Consider the following 20,256-nt stretch of genomic DNA (forward strand, 5'->3'; position numbering starts at 1 on the left):
GAAGAGAGCTACCTACCCCAATTGGGAAGATCATAACGAAGCAGGACAAGCTCCAACGCCCGCGCTTGTGCAGTCTGCCCTTCGCGCGGATTATAGCTCATCAGCAACTGCTTTTTTGACTTTGTTAAGCTGTAATGCACCCCGCTTCCCTGCAACGTCCGTCAGATCTTTTTCTGCTGCTGTGGAAAACTTCAACATCAACAACCTCACCCCTCAACATCACATCTCACACGCCCCCCAACCCTACCCTTTTCCGAGCCCTTCTTGTCAACCTCCAACGTCAACCCACTTGGTCTCCACCGCCAGAAGATGAAGGGATTCTTGCATCGATCCTCAGCACGCAAGCCAAGTACAGTACACTACATGTGTCAGCGCCGGGCAGGGGATACCGAGGAAAGCGGGATGGTCCGCGTGTGTCGACCCGGAACCTAAGTACCGTACCGTACCCGGACCCGTCCCGATATCGTGAACTTCCCGTCTGAACGAAAAACACACAACCAACAACCCCCACGTTTTCCATCCCGTGTTCCCGAATGTGTGTCCTGCATCATCATCTTCTAAATCTTCTTTTTTTTCTTCTCTTCCCTTCTTCCCTTCCTTGGCGGTATGACACGCCACGATATGACGCGGCTCGCATGCCCTTCGTGATAATCCCCGTTCAATGTGAAGGAGCGCAGTAAGCCAGGCCAGGTAGGTAGGTGTCTAAGCTAGCTAGGCTACATCTACAAGGGGAAAGCTTCGAGAACAAACAAGCACACCCCCCTACCCTAGCATCCCATGCCCTTCGCTCCCTGTGTTGCCATGGCCGCATACCGCCACCTCGCAAGCTTGACCAGCTTCGTTGCACTTCTTTGATGGAGGTCTTGGTCTTGTGTGTCTTGTGCTGTTCATCACCGGTTTCTCAAACCAGGCCAAGCGGAGCTAAAGGCAACGCCCAGGTCGCTTGCTTGTAGACAAACAGACCAACGTAGGCAAACAAATGTACCTAGCTGTTCGACATAAACACAATTAGCTTTTGCCTTGCCACGGCAAACTGACATACTTCCATTACAAGACAGACCAGTCACAAAACTACATTCTCCCACCTAACATCCTTCCTTCTTCTCCATCATCTTCTTGAACCAATCTTCAAGTAAACATCCCGTATCCCGCATCCCGTACCCGTATTCCGTGGCCCGTATGTACATACCTCCCCAGGTCCCGGGGCGCGGGACCCGCGGCATGGCGTTATCAGGAACTGTGACTCTGCCCTGCAAGGGCGGGGGACCACCACCGCCGCCGTGCTGCGAGGCACGGATGGGAAGCTGGCTCACTGGGGACCTGGGAGGCTGGCCCACCACTAGCGTACCAGTACCAGTAATCACGTAGGTGGGAAGATGTGGGAAGATGTGGGATGTTTGATGTGGGACGGAATGTTTAGATGTCGGTTGGGATGTTCTGGATGGGGTCTCGGGATGTGAGTGGATGGGTGGGACTGCTGAGCAGTGAAGAAAAATGTTGAGATGCCGAGCGATATCGTGATGAGGGCGGGCGGGGGTCAGATCGAGGATCCTTGAGATCCCGCCCGCTGTCATTCATGGACGGGTGAATGCCGATGGTGTGTGTGGATGCGGGAGTGAGTGTGGATGTATGTGGGTAGTTAGTTGAGAGGAAAAGGTAGGTGGATTTGTGGTTTTGGTTTTCGGGGCTTGCTCCGATCGGTTTGAGCGAGTGTGGCGAGTCAAGAGTGGAAATATCTGGCTGCATTCGGGAAGGAATTGGAAATCGAATAAGGGGCAGGTGTTTCATAGAGACAGAGCTAATTACTGAGTAGAATGAATACGGAACTACCGGCTTGGGTGAGAACCTGGAAGGGTTTGACCTTCTAGTTCTGTCGATACATACATGTACACAGGGACAAGAGGCGAGTACTTCTTGGTCTGGGTGCTTTGGGATCACGACGTGGGAGGGCCAGAAGAGTGAGATGACCCCAGTCGCGAGATGGAAATCCTCTCTGCTACCAAGATCGGGTTCCTAAACCGCCACGGCCTGGCCGTGGGTCCTACATTTCCCCTAGGATCAATAATCATGGTGAGACACTACCCCAGGGACGAACAACATGGTTTCGATCAAGGGTCCGTTATCGGGCGAGAATGCTCGGGTTCGGGTAGGGCGATGTCTTGAGTTTGTTGGGACATGGCGACGTCTCCCAGATGGATACTCCGTCCTCGACCAGTTCTCGAGCAGAAGGTCTTGGGTGGGGTTTCTCTTTGCCTTTCCTTATGCCTCGTGATACAGGTCGCAGAAAGGGCGCAAAGCACCATGGTCAACTATGACCCCAATGTACCGGGAATGGTATCGAGATGTTGTCTCATCCCCTATAACGCCCGTAGGTTGGCTGTGTTGCGTCGCCGTAGACATGTAGACCGTAGGGATCCATATGAGTCGCACGCCCCGGGGGACAATCCTCATGACCGGGTGTAGAACTGACACACCACATATCATACGGGGAAGGGAGTGAGGTAATAGCCCGGTTGAAGTTGTTATAATATATGTGTGCTAGTCCTAGAAGGTTACTAGCGAGTTATCATATATTCGATATTCGAGAGCAAGAGAGCGATGAGGGGGATTGAAACTACGATTTGAACTTTTGCTAGCTTAGGTTGGCTGATGGACTTGCCGTTATTCATATGCTTCAACATGTAAATAATTCTATCTCATTCACTTTACTTACACGTATCCCTCTCATTGAATCACGCTTAGTTCTTGTCCCATAGATGCTAATTACATGTTTCAAAAGTTATCCACCTCGGGGTGGTGATTAATTCACAGGCATGTAAGTGATAATAATTTCAAATGTACTGGTTTTATGTTGCCTGGTGTGATGAACATTGCTGAAGCCCCCTTGATTGATTCCCCAACTAATTTATCGAGCTTTAGTAAAGTGCAAAGTAGCCCTTGGGTTTTATTCCAACTCATTGCCCTCTCCCCCATTTTTGATTTTGCCTTCTCACTAGGGTAAGTTTCTTTCTAAGGTAGCGACACTGTTGTCATCATTGTTTACTTCCGGCCTTGGCCTCAGGGGTAAGCTGACTGCCCTTAATATGATATAACAACATCAAGGACCTGGAACATTCCGGCGACGTTGACACAATCACTGTAGAAATGAAAGACTATTATTATAATGAGAACTTTAGTTTTGGATTTTCTTCCCATTCCTTGCTTACTTCACCACTTGTCATATCCCTTTTTGCCCTCCCATTTTCCATTTCCTAGTTATAAGAAGGGAGAAGCTAAACGGGGGAGAACACAGAGTTCATTCGGCATCTTGACAGACATGAGAGAAGAGATGAAAGGTTCCAGCCCAAGTAATTACATATTACAATAGCCTTGATCCCCTGGCTGTGTAATTACCTGCATTGGGTGTCCAATAGCCAACCCCTTCGCGAAGCCCTGGCTGGTGGGATACGGTTAGGTGCTGTTTGAAACTCAAGACGGTTGAAGGAGAATCAACATGATAGAACGGGTGAAAATGCTAGTTGCGAGGATGATTCGGGCAACGAAAAAGCAATGAGCTTTACGTATCACAGTGCGTCTTGAGCCTCTCTCACTGCTCGCATAATGCTTCCCTATCCCGTCTAAAACTAGTGTTCGAATCTGACCGTTAATGTAATTAATAGGGTTTGCTTGTCCGACTCAACTGCTGTTGAAACAGTCCCTTGTTTCCTACACAATCTGTTAAACGATCTCCCCTAATGGGTATAACCACATCCTTCACGCCCACTGCCAGCCCAGATATCAAATACATAATCATACCACTCTCGCCCTCACTCCTCTGCGCCGTCGCTCTTCTTCGCAGGCGCCCCCTTCGCCAGCTCTTGCAAAATCGTCTGCTCTAGCGACTCCGGCTTCGTCGTTGACGCCCACCGTTCCTTGACCTGCCCATCCTTACCAATCAAAAACTTCTCAAAGTTCCACTTAATCCGCTTCAGCCCGAGCAGCCCAGGCTTTTCGCTCTTGAGCCACTCATACAGTGGGCTAGCATTCCCGCCGTTGACATCGATCTTGGCCAGAATGGGGAAGGTCACGCCATAGTTGAGCTGGCAGAAGCCCTGGATCTCCTCGTTGGAGCCAGGCTCTTGGCCGCCGAACTGGTTGCAGGGGAAGCCGAGAATGGCGAAGTCATCTGGGTGCTTCTCGCTCACCGACTTCCATAGCTTTTCCAGGCCGGCGTACTGTGGCGTGAAGCCGCACTTGGAGGCGGTGTTGACGACGAGAACGACCTTGTTCTCGAACTGGGAGAGCGGCAATTCCTTTTCGGTCTCTGGGGGCTAGTTAGTCGGAAACGGGGAAATGAAAAAGGGTGTTGTCGCAGTATGAAAGGGCACATGGTACCCTTTTATACTGTGACGGGTGTCATATCAGCTTTGGAAAAAACGCACTGTCAAGAACCTTGAAGTCATAGAATGTTGTTGCGGAAGCCATGGTTGCGAGAAGTCTTTGAGAGACGAGGTGTTGTCTCAAGTGGGGTGTGGAAGGTGAAATCCAGTTGAAGCTATGTCGCCGAGAAGACGAAAGAGAATTGTATCGGCGGGCGGATGCTGCTGGTTTTGGGATGGGGATGTGCAAGATGCGGGCTACAAGGCGGCGGGGGACTTGATTTTGATGCATGAGCGGGAAGTAGAGGCAACCTCGGTGAATGCAAAGATTCGAGGTGACTGTTTTAAAAAGAACTGGAAAGAACGACTGAGGCGGGCAGGGTCCAGCCTTCCGAGCCCCGGACTCCGACCTGATTTCAACGCAACAATCGACCTACCCTATTGGCTACTCGGCCGCTCCGTTTGTGCTCAAACGAGTGGGACAGCCGTAAAAGAGGGTTCACAAGCGTTTCGCTCTTGCGCCTTGCGACGACAAATGACGGCAATGCGTATGCGGCGAGTACTGGTGATTCGCCTTCGCCCTTCACATTTGCCTCGGCTGGCGTGGCCTTGCACGGCATTAGTCAGGTCTCGAGGCCTTTCGAGTCATCTAGACCTCAAGTGAATTCCCGCTTTTCCCGAGCACACGACCGCCTATCTAGCCCGTCTGAGCTTTCACTCGGGATTCCGTGATTCGGGAACTCAGGGTTCCGTTGCCAAGCCATCGCCAAAGCCCCTGCAGGGGATCTTTGGCGAAGCCCCACTACCGCTGCCCCACTGAATCCCGAGTTTCGATCTTGTGAAGACGAGAGAGATGACTTTGCGAAATGCATTTTAAGGTGTATAGAGAGGCGTTGACGGCATTAAATCCAGCTTATATTCACAAACTGGCTACTTTGATTTTTCTTTGAGTACGGCCAGGAAAACCCGCTCGGAAATGGGCTGCGATGGGAATTTGAAATACTCGACCCCACCACGTGGGCACCCCGCCATCGGGAGCTTGGGCCACAGCGGGATGACGGCACCAGCTGCGGGCTGTTTCGGGGACTTGCAACTGGTAACCATCCGCCAATGCCTCACCAACGACCGCTGCGTTCGGCGGATTGAACCCCTAACGAAATACATCGGCGCTGCGCTTCGATGACGACCTCTTCGTTTCCTAGAGCTTAATGGATTAGAGAGGACACCGTATCTCACCCCAGACACGAATCTAACCCTCACGGGTTGAGGCGCAACTCTTGTCGCAGGCTGCGAGCGCAGAACCAAAAATGGACTCGCAGCAGAAGAAAAATATCGTCATTGTTGGTGCGTCCAAGACCGAAACAGGAAATAGTTCTACACAGGGAAAGCGAATTTGGAATACTGACTCCACTCTAACTTTCCAGGCGGTGGTATCATCGGATGCACAACGGCCTACTATCTCACCCGTCATCCCAAGTTCAACCCGGCCCTGCATACCATCACGCTTCTCGAAGCCACAGCCATTGCCTCCGGCGCATCGGGCAAGGCCGGCGGTCTGCTGGCGCTATGGGCTTACCCGACCTGCCTCGTGCCTCTATCCTACCGCTTACATCGAGAACTCGCCGCCGAGCACAATGGCGCCGAACGATGGGGCTACCGGCGCGTGGGATGCGGGAGTCTGTCCGCGACCGTCAAATCTGCTGACCTGAAGAAGAGAGCCTTGAAACCGCCATTACCACCGACAGACACTAGCGGCAACGGTCACAACGGCAACAGTGACAACAACAACGGCGAGCTACCCATTCAAAGCACCATCGCTCTCGAAGATGACAAAACCCAAGACAAAGCCTGGGAAAAACTCCCCAAACAAGACACCACAGCCGCCAACCTCCTCCACGACTCCCCCCTCCCCCGTGACCTCGACTGGCTCGACAGCAACCTAATCTCCCACTACGAAGAAATGGGCACCCCCGGCGCAACCACCGAAACCGCCCAAGTCCACCCCTTCCACTTCACCAACGCCATCGCCGACCTCGCCCGCGCCAGCGGCGTTACCATCCGTCTCCGCGCACGTGTAACCCGCATTTTCAATACCGCCAATTCCACCGGCGACGGCGTGCACAGCGTCGCCTACGAAGACCGCGACACGGGCGCCATCGAGAACATCGACGGCGTGACTGACGTAATTGTCGCAGCGGGACCGTGGACGGGGAAGTTGGTGCCGCGGACGAGGGTGGAGGGGTTGAGGGCGCATAGTGTGGTGTTTGAGGCGGAGGTGAGTCCGTATGCGGTGTTTACGGATGTTCAGTTGCCGGCGGAGTATGTGCCGGAGCATAGGGCGCGGGAGGGGCAGAAGAGACGGCATAGGGGGAATGTGGATCCGGAGATTTATGCGAGGCCTTTTGGGGAGGTGTATGCTTGTGGTAAGTCTGCCCTGCCTAGCAACCCGTTTTTCTTTATTCCTTTGTAGTCTGTCTACCTTAGACATGCCAGCAAGTTAACACCCAACCAGGGGAACCCGACAAAACAACCCCCCTCCCCGCAACCGCAGACCAAGTCGAAGTCGACACAGCCCAATGCGACGACCTCATCTCCTACATCAGCACCATCTCGCCCACCCTCGGCGCGGCACCCATCAAAGCCCGCCAGGCCTGCTACTTGCCGCAACATATCCGTTTCGGCGAGCAGCGCGGCCCGCTGATCGGGCCTACGTCCGTTCCTGGATTGTGGGTCGCGGCGGGGCATACGTGCTGGGGGATTCAGAATGGACCGGCGACCGGGTATTTGATGGCTGGGATGGTGTTTGGGGAGGAGGTGGATGAGGGGGTGGGGAAGTTGGATCCGAGGAAGTTTAAGGTTTGATGGGGAAGGGGGGTGGGTGTAAGGAGGGTTGGGGTCGTTATTTGGGTTTTTTTTTTAATTATATTTTTTGCCTTTCTGGAATGATGATAGCATGGCATGGGGTTGGGAATTAGCGAAAGCCATATTAGCTGCGCGTTTGCAATGACTTCGCTGGCTATATGAATGAACCATATGATACTGGAAGCCTAACTCCAAGAAATGGACTCGTGTGTAATCCACAGCTTACCCTTAGGAAACCATTGGAAACTCTGTGCATGCTGCGGAACCCTGATGTCATTAAGTGCAATATATTCATTAAATAATCAGTTTGTACGCCTAATGCGCCAACCCCTTGGGGGTGTATGTACCCCGATGGAATGAAATGTCTCCCCCCAACTTATAACGCCTTCTCCAACTCCATCACCTCCCTAACCCCCTCCTCAATAGCCGCCACCTTCGCCTTATCCAACCGCTTCAGCGGCCGCCGCGGGTAACCACCATACCCAAAATAGCTCTGGATAGCCTGCTTGGTACCTGCAATAGCGGCCTTGGTCAGCACCCAGTCGCCGCGCGACAGCTTCTTCTGCAGTTCGATGGCCTCGGCCTGCTTGCCCTGAGCGTACAGGTCCCAGACACGCACGCACAGCTTGGGCATGACGTTTGCACCGCCCGCGATGATGCCGCTGCCCCCGCTGGCCAGCGTCTGCACGGTGAAGTCGCACACACCGCCAAAGGCCATGTACCCAGAGCCTTCGGACGCAGGGGTCTTGGCGTCGGTGGCCAGGGCCACGCGCGTCAGCTTGCCGGTGTTGCCGCAGGTGAACTTGGTGCCGACAATGTTGGGATGCTCGGCTAGGCGGATGAGGAGGTCGGAGTCAAGGTCGATGCCAGCTACGGCGCCCGGGTAGTTGTACAGGATGAGGGGGATCGGGCTGGCGTCGGCCACGGCGATGAAGTAGTCGTGCACCGCTTGCTCGTCCATGAGCAGCCGGAAGTAGGACGGCGGAAGGATCAGCGCGTAGTCGGCGCCTACCCCTTGGGCTTGCTTACACAGCTCGACGGTGCCTCGTACGCTGCCCTCGGTAGCCCCGATGATGATGGGGGTGTTGGCGAAGCCAGCCGCGTCGAGGGCCTCCCTCGTTGCTTGTGTCACTGCGAGCTTCTCCTCCCTTGTGCAGTGGATGGCCTCGCCGTTGGAGCCCATGGTGACAAGGCCCACCAGGCCGTCTCGTACGAGACGCTCGGCGTGCTTCTTGATGACGGGGATGTCGAGGTCCTCGGTCTCGGGGTCGAAGAAGGTCATGGTTGGGGCGTAGATACCGCATGGGAGCGGCCGGCGTGCCGGCGCGCTGTGGCCATTCGTGGCACCGTTGGTTGCCGTCATGATGGTTCGGATGTGGTGGTTGAGTTGGTTAACAGGGGAAGGGAGTGAATAAGTGAGGCAGGTGTGTTGCTGGGCTTGAGGAGCAAAGTGGGAAGCGAAGAGACGGTGAGAAGGAAAGGAGAAAGGGCACGTGGGTAGCAGAGATGGTGACGCTGAGAGACAAAACAGAAGGGGCTGTCAAAAGAGGAAAGTTCTCTGCTTATGAAGGAAAATCGGGGGTCTGGAGGTCAAGAAACGCGCCATGACCTAAGCTCAACCAGGGCGGCGTGGGGCTCGCGTTCTGGGTACCGGTGGACATCTTGTCCCACCTGTGGCCTGCGAGGAGCTCGAATCAGGCATTGGAGCAGACAGGGCAGGGGTATCGTCTTCAAAAGTCCGGTTTGCGGATCTCCTTGGGCGAGACTCCCGTCGGCCGACTGCCCACTTAGAAGCTTTTCACGGACGGGAATGGGGCTGAAACTCTGGGGACGATGCGGGAATACATGGCTCGTGGGTCCAAGGCGAGGGATTGGGAAGTACTACTCCACTGGAGAACATGGTGGGCTCGGTTCGGCAGCCGGGCTTGCTTCTATGGAGGTTGCTATACCGGGGTAATGTATACCTGTTCCAAAGCAGAAATCACGCACTGGCGCAACGGGGTTAAGACTGACAACAGCCCGGGATAGAGAGACGGGACGTCGGGGTTTTACAGCACGGGAGAGCGCTGGCAAGGGCCCGTTCAAGTCTGACAGCCCTCCCCAAGGCTATTCTAGCACGCGGGTTGCGGCCAAGCAGTTCCTGGTCTTGACTGTTGAAGTTCGCTGCCTTCATCCCAGCACTCCCCGGCAGACGGGACCCAGGAAAAAGGAACCCAGAGCCGTGGAACAGGCCAAATCCCCTTGATCACCGGAAGCGGACCGCTCGATCAGAGGGGGTAGAAGCCGGGGTTTAGGTGCCGGATGAAGTGATCGGCAAAACCGGTACCTGATTGGCCCACATTTGAAGCCGAGAAGGTGTGTAAGTGCGAATTTTTGGCCCCGCCTTTTTGTTGGAACCACCCATCAGCCCATCAGACGGGAGTCCAGCCCATGGTCAGCAGCACCGAGATATTGAATCGTCAAGGAGGGACGGATGATCGATGGCCGTTTGAATGGGAAGAAGGACCAAGGCGTTGGACGAAACTTCGCCCCGTTAGGCCCGGTTAAAAGTTGGCTGTGGGAAAACCTGGAAAAAAGATTCGGCCATGGACAAAGAGTTGTGAAAATCAGCAAGGAAATGCAGGATGCCGGTAGAATCGCGGGGCAGCGAAGAGGATAGCGTACCCCACGGGACCTACAGCCCGGATGAGGATCGAATAATTGTGTGTCAGCGCCGCCTGGACTGAGGAGGTTGCAGGGAGTGCCCGAGGAGAACGTCGAGAAGCTTCTTTCTTCGGCTCGGGTTGGTTGGGGCGAGGCCAACTTTCACAGTGAACAAGAGGCTGTCCACTACCCGACGAGAGGATGAATGGGAGGGGGGATGGATAATTTCCATCTTCAGCCCGCCATTACCCCGCGTTGGATTTGCCAGAAAACGGGCCTTCAACACGACCGTGGAGGGCATGAAGTCGGAAAGCGAGACGGGGGAGATCGTGTGAGTTTCGGTGAGAAACGGAAGATTTATTTTCCTCCAATCATGTTAAGCACTAGCAATCACCGGATGGGGCTTGTCCCAACGTTCCTTCCTCGAAAGACGGCGAACTGGTACTGGGGGAAGGAGCGTATGGGATTCACAGACCATGGTACGCCCGGGAGCTGTTCGTACAGAATGCTGAATTCAGATGTAGAGTTGATAGCAGTATGCGATCTCGACACGTGAAACGCGCGGTCCTGCAGTGTCCTCAACCACTCGGGCCAGCAGAAGCCGAAGCTAGGCTCGAAGTCGACGTTTGTGCAACGATGCTTGGCCGAGTGAGACATGACGCGGGGAAGCAACGTGGGGGCGGGTCTGGAAAAAGGTGGGTCCCGTCTTGGCTTCCCCAAACTCCACAATCCCACCAGTGGCAGCTCGGCCGGGAATTTTTAGCTTTTCCCCCCTGAATTGGAACATCAACGGCTGGAATTCACGCTCCAATTCAAATCTCTATTCCAGGAAGAATGGAGGAGGAGGAGGAACAGGCGATCAAGGATCGCAGTGGCATTCCAATGGGTCAAACATTCCACAAATGACAGCGCGAGGGGATTATTTTCGCTCGGGAAAAGCCTGCGGCTCTGCGTTTTCCGGGCCGAACTCGAATGGAGCTCGTCTCTCGTTGCTCCAATGTGCCCCTCTTTTCTCTCTCATCCCGACCCCTCATCATGAATTCTTCCGGCGTGGCACGAGGGGCTGTTCTGAGCCTGGTGATACTATGTACCTTGGTCTGAGGTTGTTTCATCTGAACACCCATCAAGCCAAGACGTTAGCTATTACCACAGAGAGATAATTGAACCATCGTATCCCTCCATTAGCTTCCCCCGGCTCCGTCTCGTCTCTCCCAACCAACAGCAGCAAATCAACATCAAGCCCACGATATCGTCACAATGGCGGCGCCGCTCAATGTGTTGATGGTGAGACCAAAAGGCTGAAAAATCTCATCATGTCCAATAACTAACACGGAAAGGTCGGCACAGGGGAGTACACCACCGGGTTCGTCGGTGGTGGTGCCTCGGGATCAGACAAGAAGGTTGGCGTGGTCGGGCTGACTCTATTCGACCTCCGGAGGCGAGGCAAGGTGGGCAATCTGTCGATGGCGGGTGTCAATGGGACAAAATACCCGGCAATTCGTGAGCGGCCACTCTTTTGTTCTACCCTTCTTCCGCATCTTCAGGGGGACGCAGCCACAAGCTACCGCAAGCTAACGCTGAAAATCTCTAGGGGATCATCTGCACAAGAACATCACGCTCGCATACAACAACCTGGACACATCCTTCACCTCCTTCCCAGCCGACGACGCCAAAGACCCCAATGCCTACAAGACAGCGATCGACGCCCTCTCACCAGGCGACGCCATCACCATCTTCACGCCAGACACGACACACTACCCAATCGCGCTGTACGCAATCGAACGGGGCATCCACGTGATGATCACCAAGCCAGCCGTAAAACTCCTAGAGCACCACCTGGCACTCCTGGACGCCGCGGCCAAGCACGGCGTGTACGTCTACATCGAGCACCACAAGCGGTTCGACCCAGCCTACTGGGACGCCAAGGCCCGCGCTCTCAAACTCGGCGACTTCAACTACTTCTACAGCTACATGTCGCAGCCCAAGTTCCAGCTCGAAACCTTTAAAGCCTGGGCAGGCATCGACTCCGACATCTCGTACTACCTCAACAGCCACCACGTCGACATCTGCGACTCTATGGTCTCCCAGCTGGGGTATGTCCCCGTCAAAGTATCCGCCTCGGCTTCCAAGGGTACCGCAGTCGAACTGGGCTGCCATGAGTCGACCGAAGACACCATCTCACTCCTAGTGCACTGGGCTAAGCGGGACGACCCAACCAAGCAAGCGACGGGCGTCTACACCGCATCATGGACAGCCCCCCAGCGGGCGGGTGTGCACTCCAACCAATACTTCCACTACCTCGCCCAAGGCGGGGAGATCACGATCAACCAGGCAAAACGCGGGTACGACGTGGCAGAGGACGAGGCGGGCCAGCTGGTGTGGTACAACCCGTTCTACATGCGGTACGCGCCGGACGAGGACGGCAACTTCAACGGGCAGAGCGGGTACGGGTATGTGTCGTTTGAGAAGTTTGTGGACGGGTGTCGGGCGGTGAATGCCGGGGAGCTGAAGCCGGCGGACTTGGACGCTAAGGGGTTGCCGACGCTGCGGAACACGATTGCGACGACGGCGATTTTGGAGGCCGGGCGGCGGAGTATTGATGAGGGGCGGGAGGTGCGGATTGAGAGTAAGGATGGGGCGTGGAAGCTGGTTTGAGTTGACTTTACGTTGAGTCTAATGTTGACCCTCTGCTGTATTTTGCTCTGCTCTGGATTCTCTCTACCTAGGTCTCAAAAGTGACGGGCAGCCTCAATTCTATCCCCACCTCCCCAAAAAGACTGTGCTTTCCCTCCCATCGTACAACCCCCTATATAGCCCCGTTTCCCACTGCTCCAGTCACCAGCTCCTCCCAATGTGCCAAACAGCGTGTTTGGCCCAGCGGTATTGGGAGGAGCATCGCCGGTGCCGTCGTAAATCGAAGTGGCCCTGGGTTCGATTCCCGGGGCCAGCGAAGAAAAATCTTTCTCCGGAAAGATTTTCGTAACCACCGACCGCTATCCTTCCGGATGGGGATAGGGTTCGGTGGTGAGCTGTTTGGTTTCTTTTAATTGAAACTATTTCGTTCTTGTTTAATTTCTTCCTTCTTTTTGGCTGCTCTTCTCTTCTTCTCGTAGGCTGTTTGTTGGTTGACTCCATCCGTAATGATTCTACTCCTGAAAGAGATCATGACTTCTGCGATCTCTTCGATTTCTATGATTTCCACTCACCTCTGCTCGAAATCCCCGAAACACCGCATAATCGCAGTGGCAAAGAAGGCTGTGATGATGTGTGGCCTAGCAGGATGCAACCGATCTGCACAGCCTTGCCAATGAGCAACCCCCCTTTTCTAGCCACCTAGCTTCTCATGGCTGTGTGTGCGCTGTGCCACCCCGCATGCTGCAGGACTCTGCATTACCTCGCCGCCCGAGGCAGCACCCAAACTGAACGGTATGAACTAGTAAATCGATGAGACCACCGATGATCTAGGGCTTGGATTGAAGGTCTCGTGGCTTTTTGTCGGATCTAGTTCTAGCTGTTTTGCTTTTACCCCTCGTTTTTCATCCCGACATAAACATCACAAGCTTCACATACATTTCGCAGTTATTTATTTACCTCATTTGATACCCGCATGATACCCCCTCCACACCCTAGCGACCGTGTTTTGAGTAACCCCTAACCCCCACCATGGCCGAACTCGGCACAATCGTAGGCGTCATCTCCCTCGGCATCCAAGTATCCGAGGGCCTAATCAAATACTACACCTCTTACAAAGACCGCGAGTCCGAAACAGCACACACAGTCAAGCGGCTCTCACACCTCCTAGGAATCCTAGAAATCCTCCGCAAAAATCTCGACGAGCGTGAATTCGACCCAGACGATGACGCCGACAAGAAGCTGCTCGGGGTGATGCAGCGGTCGATTAGCGACTGCGAGGACCTCATTCACGAACTGCAGGAGGAAAACGCCAAGTTCGCCACATCAGCCCGTGAACCGGGGAGTAATCGTGTGACGTCGGCAGTGCGCGCGACGGGGCGGCGACTGGCGTACCCGTTCCGCCAGAGTACCCTCCAGAAACTAGACGAGGACATCGACGAGATCAGCGCGAGTTTGACTCTCGCGCTGCAAGTGCTACAGCAGCAGGACCTGGGCAGCGTGCAGGATGACATCCGCGACACCAAGGCGCTGCTAGAGCTGGTACGGGCGGGCCAGATCTCGGCGGAACTCCAAACCTGGCTGGCCGCGCCGGACGCGTCGATCAACTACAACGATGCGTGCAAGAAGAAGCACCCGGGTACGGGTCTGTGGTTCATCCGCAGCGGGGCGTTCACCACCTGGCTGCGGACGGCCAACTCTTTCCTGTGGCTGAACGGGTTTGCCGGGTGTGGGAAATCGGTGCTATCGTCGACTATTATCCAACATACCATGCGCCATCGGCGGTCGAACCCGGCCGTGGGCATCGCGTTCTTCTATTTCACCTTCAACGACGACGCCAAGCAGGACACCTCGGCCATGCTGCGGGGGTTGATCGCCCAGCTTGCGTCGCAGGTTGGCGCGCGGGGGGGAAACGACCAACAAACGCAAGACGGGACGCTGTCACGGTTGCACCAGAGCTACCGCGGTAGCCGGCCAACTGACCACGCGTTGTTGGACAGCCTGCACCAGCTGGTGCAGGAGTTTGAGGACGTGTACATCGTGGTGGACGCTCTGGACGAGAGCCCGCGGCACAAGCATCGCGAGGAGGTGCTGGAGGCTCTCGGGGAGATGCGGAAGTGGCCCGGCCCGGAGCTGCATTTGCTGGTGACGAGCCGGGACGAGCAGGATATCCGGGAAGGGTTGGGGTTTTTGATGGGTCTGGATGTGGGCGCCGCGACGGACGAGCGGATTGTGTCGTTGAAGAATGAGTCGATTGATGGGGATATTGCGTCGTTTGTGTCGGGGCATCTGAAGGATAATCGGCGGCTGAGGAAGTGGGATAAGTACCGGGACGAAATTGAGCAGGCGCTCACCAAGGGGGCCAAGGGCGTGTAAGTGCAGGCTTTGTTTACCCCCGTATTTTAGCGCTGTTTAACCTCGGTTGTTTACTTACGTTCGTTACTTCTCTCTAGATTCCGTTGGGTTGAGTGCCAGTTCGCGGCCCTCGAAGCCTGTCCCGGGAGCAAGACCCGACTGGATGCGCTGCTCAACTCGCTGCCGCGCAACCTGGACAAGACTTACGAGCGTATGTTGGCCAACATCGAAGAGGAGTCGGCGGAAGAGGCCAAGCGGATCCTGACGCTGCTCTGCACGGCTAAGCGGCCGCTGGCGGTCGAGGAGCTCATTGACGGCATCGCGGTCGAGCTGGGGGACAACCCGCGCTTCAACGAGGATAGCCGGCTGATGGGCGAGGACGACATCCGCCACATCTGCCCGGGCTTCATCGAGGTGGACGCCAACGTAGACGACAACAGCGGCAGCGAGGCCACGGTACGCATCGCCCACTACTCGGTGCAGGAATATCTCGAGTCGACGCGCATCCTAGCCTCGGGCAGCAGCATGGCGCGGTACGCCGTGCAGCGCGAACAGGCTAACACCGAGGTGGCGGCCATCTGCCTGGCGTACCTGCGCAACCGGGAGCTGTGCGATGCCTGTCTGCGCCAGAACCTGAGCGCCTGGAAGTTCGCGCGCATGTACCCGCTGGCCAACTATGCGGCCACCAACTGGCCTGAGCACTACCGCGAGGGCCACGGCGACGACGGCGGCCTACACGAGCTAGCCCTTGGGCTGTTCCACGACGATCAGCTGTCACTCGTCAGCTGGGCCAACATCTTCAAATGGGGGGGTTACAAGCGTGATGGGCTCGGCGACCGCATCTTATCGCCGCTCTACCTCGCTGCCCGTCTTGGCCTGGATCAAATCGTGAGCGTGCTCGCCGCAGAGCTCAAATCTTCCTCTTCTTCTTGTCCTTCGTCATCTTCTTCTCCTTCTACTGCCTCTTCCCCTTCTTCCAAGCCAACAACCCTCAGACGCCCCCTTCGAAACGCCTTCGAACAAGCCCTAATCGCAGCCGCAACCCACGGTCACGCCAGCACGGTACACGCCCTCATCGACCACGGAGCGGACGTCGACTTCCAGGGCTTCGAAGGCACCGCGCTGCACCTCGCCTCGCGCCACGGTCACCTCGCCGCCACGCAGGCCTTGCTCGACCGCGGCGCGGACATCGAAGCGCAGGACTACCGTGGTAAGACAGCCCTCTACGACTCCGCGGCCTGGGGTAAAGAGGAAATCGTACAGTTTCTCCTTGACCGCGGCGCCCAACACACGCCCCTCGGCGCCTACGATACTCCCCTAGAATGTGCCGCGTCGTCCGGCCGCGACAAGATTGTCGCAATGCTCCTCGACCACGGCGCTGACCCCAACAAGGGCCGATACCGAATCCCGCTGGAAGCCGCCCGCGAACACGTCAAAGTCGTCCAGATCCTCCTCGACCGCGGCGCAGACGCGACCCGCGATGGGCCCGTACCCCCGCTACACGCCGCCCTGGAAGCGGGCACGGCCGACGTGGTGGCCCTTCTGCTCGACCACGGCGCCAATATCAAGCGGGTGGGCGGCATGCCCGCGGCGCTCCAGCGGGCCATCACCAACAATAACCAGCCCGTAGTCGAAATCCTCCTCGACCGCGGCGCCGAGGTCAACGTCCCCGGGCCCACCTACACCCCGGCCGAGGCCGCGATGAGCCGGCAGTCAGACGGCATCCTCAAGTTGCTTCTTGATCGCGGCGCGGACCCCAACGCGGGGGTTGTGACCACGCCGCTGGAACAAGCAGCAGCTAACGGTGACATTGACAGCGTGCGCGTGCTTCTTGAGCATGAGACGAACAAGGCGGACCCGAACCTGGGCAAACAAGAGACACCACTGGAGGCGGCCGCTGTGAAACGCGCGGCCGGCATCGTTACGCTGCTGCTGGAACATGGTGCCGACCCCAACCTAGGTCTTCTCCGCACCCCGCTCGAGGCGTTTCTTGACGAGGGGATTGAACCACGCAGTGTTCTGCAGCTGCTGGTGGATCACGGCGCTGATATTCACCGCGGGAAGGCCGAGCCGCCGGTGGATATTGCGCGACGGAAGGGGTTCAGCTTGGAGAAGATGGAGGAGCTGAAGGTAGAGATACGGATTAAGGAGGGAAAGGGGGATGGCGAGGAGGAGGAGGATGAGGGGATTGCGTTTGGGGATATGAAGCCGTCGGTGATGCCGTGGGAGATTACCAAGAGGGTGCTCGGGTTCAGGTCGAAAGACGTGGGGCCGCTGGGGGATGACTGATTGGGGAGGAGATTTGTGCTCGGCATGTCCCCGATTTAGTGGCGGCGGTGGATCGTGGTACAGCTCCCTATATACCCGGGGGACAGTCAATCCGAGGATTTGACTGTTGATCAGGAGCGTCCACTGCATGGCAGCCGCCTTACATCGCCCCGTACGATGGGAGCTATTACAACGTTATAAGTATTGGGCTAGTCCAGTGAAGAGGGGGCTAAATAAACAACGACTTACACGATCTTGGCTAACGACAAACGGACAATGTAAATGCGACCGATTGAAACACTATTGATTGAATGTAGGTAGGAAGAAGAAGGTCCGGGAAGAATAATTTGATAAGTAGGCAGATATGCGTGGGCGAGAGGCACTTGGGTTGGCAAAAAAAGGAAGGGACCATTAGCCAAAAACGAAAGGAACGCTGGTGATAACGGTGCCCACTGTGTACACGAGCAGGTTATACACGATTATACACGCCGACAGTAGCATCCAATCGCTCCTCTTAGAACTTCGAAGGATTACCCTCATAAATGAGACCAAACGTTCCCTCTTTGCTTCTTCAACGTGGTTACACTGTATGTACATCTCAGAAACTCATCAACTCAAATTCGAGGGCGTCTCTCAACGGGCAGGGTTAGGGTTACGAATACCTCACCCTCTCTCCCGATATGGCATGCTGACGCGGCAGGATCGTTAGTTCTCAGAATTTGAGGTCCTTCGATTACGCCTATCTGCAGAGATGATGCAGAAACGCTGCATGTCATCGCATTTAATCAGATAAGAAGATTCATATGTATGTAATACCTATCCAAAGAGAGACGTTACGCGTACCCGGCCGCCGGGAAAGAGCCCCGCTAAAGTCCGGAATACAGCGGCTGAGCACGCAAGCATCCCTGTATCTCGGATATAAACTGTTGAACCGAGGCGAGACAACTTGAGTTTCTTGGTCAATTGAGAGAGATCATGGAAATAAACTACTACATCATCTACTTAAGCGTTATCTGAGACCTAGCCCGTCAAATTAGAGAAGTGCAGTTCTTTCAAGCGTTAGCCAAGGTCAATGGTTTTCACAGAGATCCCTGGAGTGGGCCTGGAGTTCGGACGTTTTTGGGCGAACTGTTTTATTAGTAACCTCGGGTCAACTTAGTTGCTGCATCAATCTCACCTCACAACCTTTTTTTATCAAGGAGTGTCAACATAAGACACAAGCAGCCCACCGCCATTTCCATCAATCGACCGCTCAAGCCATCTCCCCGCAGAATCCGCCCAGCAAAAGAAATACACCATGGCGTCCACCGACGCCTCAAATCCCCACGAGACAACGCCCCTCCTCCAAGAACAACAACATCAACACGATGAAGAATCCCCCATCTCACCCGCATCGCCAGAACCAACACCTCAAGACCCCGAAACCGAAACCACGGTCCTCCCCACAACCCCCTTAACCCCCACCCGCCTCTGGCTAACCCTCTCCTCCGCCTACGTCGGCGTCTTCCTCGGCGCCATCGACGCCTCCATCATGGCGACCCTCTCGGCCCCGATCGCCAGCGAATTCCACTCCCTCTCCCTCCTCTCCTGGCTAGCCACCGCCTACCTGATCGCCAACGCGACCTGTCAGCCGCTATCGGGCCGGCTGACCGATATTTTTGGACGGGGGCCAGGTCTGGTGTTCAGCAATGTGATGTTTGCACTGGGGAATTTGTTGTGTGGGTTGGCGAGGGATGAGGGGGGGATGATTTTGGGGAGGGTGGTGGCGGGTGTTGGGGGCGGAGGGTTGATGAGTATTAGTACGTTTTTGGCGTCGGATTTGGTGCCGTTGAAGAAGAGGGGGGTTGTGCAGGGGGTGGGGAATATTGCCTATGGGTGAGTTTCCTTTTTTCTCTATTTTCTATTTTATTTTCATTTTCTCTTACCTTCTTGGGTAACCCCGATGCTAACCCCCTCAGGTCCGGCGCGATGCTGGGCGGCGTCCTCGGCGGCTTCATCAATGACACCTCATCCTGGGGCTGGCGGTTGGCCTTCCTACTGCAGGTCCCCATCATCGTCGTGTCCGGTTTCCTGGTGTGGTACCTCGTCGACGTCCCGCCCAAGGTCTCCAACAAGTCGCTCCTGGCACGCATCGACTTTGGCGGTTCCCTGTTGACCGTCGGCTTCTTAGTGCTGGTGCTGCTCGGCCTCAACGCCGGCGGAAACATCGTGCCGTGGACCGACCCCCTTGTGCTGGCTACCCTCCCACTTGGAGGGGCCATGCTGGCGGCTTTGATCTGGTGGGAGAGTAGGGCCAAGCAGCCTATCGTCCCTGTGCGGTTGCTCCTCGATCGGACGGTACTCAACGCTTGTCTTACTAGCTTTCTTGCGTAGGTTTTCTTTTTTCTTTCTCCTATTATCTTGTAGTAACATCCCCGCCTAACATGCTGACCGAACAGAACCATGGTCATGATGATGACTATCTACTACCTCCCCCTCTACCTCCAAGTCCTAGGCCACTCCGCGACCCAAGCAGGCCTACGCATCCTCGCCTCCTCCTTCGGCGTCTCCATCTCCTCCATCGGCTGCGGCCTCATCATGAAGCGCACCGGCAAATACGTCCGCCTCGGGATAGCCACACTCCTCATCTACACCGCCTCCCTCTCCTTCACCGTCACCCTCGACCAGCACTCCCCCGTGTGGGTCCCCTTCGTGGCCATGGCCCTCCACGGCGTCGGCTACGGCGGCATGTTGACCGTCACGTTGCTCGCCTGCATTGCCGCCGTCGACCACACCCACCAGGCCGTCATTACCTCGGCTACCTACCTGTTCCGCTCTGTCGGCGCTACCTTGGGTATCACCGTCGCGTCGGCCGTGTACCAAAATATCTTGCGGACTGCGCTGTGGGCGCGGTTTGGGGATCTGCCTGGCGCGGCGGAGGAGATTGAGCGTATCCGGGATGATTTGGGGGAGATCAGGAGGTTGCCGGAGGGTTGGTATGAGGGGGTGATTGCGTCGTTTATGGAGGCGTTTCGGGGCGTGTGGGTTATGGGTTTGGTGTTGACGTTGGTGTCGCTGGCGAGTATCTCATTGATGCGGCAGCATAAGTTGCATGCCAATTTGGCGAGGCAGGAGGAGTAGGTATCTGGTGCCAAAGCGC

General features: G+C 55.8%; 6 protein-coding genes across 6 annotated transcripts; 4 read left to right on the plus strand and 2 right to left on the minus strand.

Annotated features, from left to right (window-relative positions):
• Positions 1-3,806: 3,806 nt before the first annotated feature.
• On the minus strand, positions 3,807-4,464 carry C8A04DRAFT_28509 (thioredoxin-like protein; the record flags this gene model as incomplete). Its single annotated transcript, XM_062780669.1, has 2 exons — positions 3,807-4,303; positions 4,422-4,464. The coding sequence occupies 2 exons, from the start codon at positions 4,462-4,464 to the stop codon at positions 3,807-3,809; spliced, it is 540 nt and encodes a 179-aa protein (XP_062637098.1).
• A 1,201-nt stretch (positions 4,465-5,665) lies between these two features.
• On the plus strand, positions 5,666-7,220 carry C8A04DRAFT_37152 (FAD dependent oxidoreductase; the record flags this gene model as incomplete). The annotated part of the gene is made up of 3 exons (XM_062783785.1): positions 5,666-5,702; positions 5,783-6,781; positions 6,871-7,220. 3 exons carry the CDS (start codon positions 5,666-5,668, stop codon positions 7,218-7,220), a joined length of 1,386 nt encoding a protein of 461 aa, XP_062637099.1.
• Positions 7,221-7,596: 376 nt separating this feature from the next.
• C8A04DRAFT_37153 (L-threo-3-deoxy-hexylosonate aldolase) lies at positions 7,597-8,583 on the minus strand (the record flags this gene model as incomplete). Its single annotated transcript, XM_062783786.1, has 1 exon — positions 7,597-8,583. The coding sequence occupies one exon, from the start codon at positions 8,581-8,583 to the stop codon at positions 7,597-7,599; it is 987 nt and encodes a 328-aa protein (XP_062637100.1).
• A 2,537-nt stretch (positions 8,584-11,120) lies between these two features.
• On the plus strand, positions 11,121-12,518 carry C8A04DRAFT_37154 (uncharacterized protein; the record flags this gene model as incomplete). Its single annotated transcript, XM_062783787.1, has 3 exons — positions 11,121-11,147; positions 11,201-11,363; positions 11,455-12,518. 3 exons carry the CDS (start codon positions 11,121-11,123, stop codon positions 12,516-12,518), a joined length of 1,254 nt encoding a protein of 417 aa, XP_062637101.1.
• Positions 12,519-13,526: 1,008 nt separating this feature from the next.
• Positions 13,527-17,138, plus strand: C8A04DRAFT_12056 (ankyrin repeat-containing domain protein; the record flags this gene model as incomplete). Its single annotated transcript, XM_062777202.1, has 3 exons — positions 13,527-14,866; positions 14,948-15,787; positions 15,845-17,138. The coding sequence occupies 3 exons, from the start codon at positions 13,527-13,529 to the stop codon at positions 17,136-17,138; spliced, it is 3,474 nt and encodes a 1,157-aa protein (XP_062637102.1).
• A 1,276-nt stretch (positions 17,139-18,414) lies between these two features.
• On the plus strand, positions 18,415-20,237 carry C8A04DRAFT_37155 (major facilitator superfamily domain-containing protein; the record flags this gene model as incomplete). The annotated part of the gene is made up of 3 exons (XM_062783788.1): positions 18,415-18,992; positions 19,076-19,486; positions 19,556-20,237. 3 exons carry the CDS (start codon positions 18,415-18,417, stop codon positions 20,235-20,237), a joined length of 1,671 nt encoding a protein of 556 aa, XP_062637103.1.
• Positions 20,238-20,256: the final 19 nt, after the last annotated feature.

The sequence above is a fragment of the Dichotomopilus funicola genome (genome assembly GCF_033296635.1).
Source record: "Dichotomopilus funicola strain CBS 141.50 unplaced genomic scaffold C8A04scaffold_30, whole genome shotgun sequence".
Classification (NCBI taxonomy): domain Eukaryota; kingdom Fungi; phylum Ascomycota; class Sordariomycetes; order Sordariales; family Chaetomiaceae; genus Dichotomopilus; species Dichotomopilus funicola.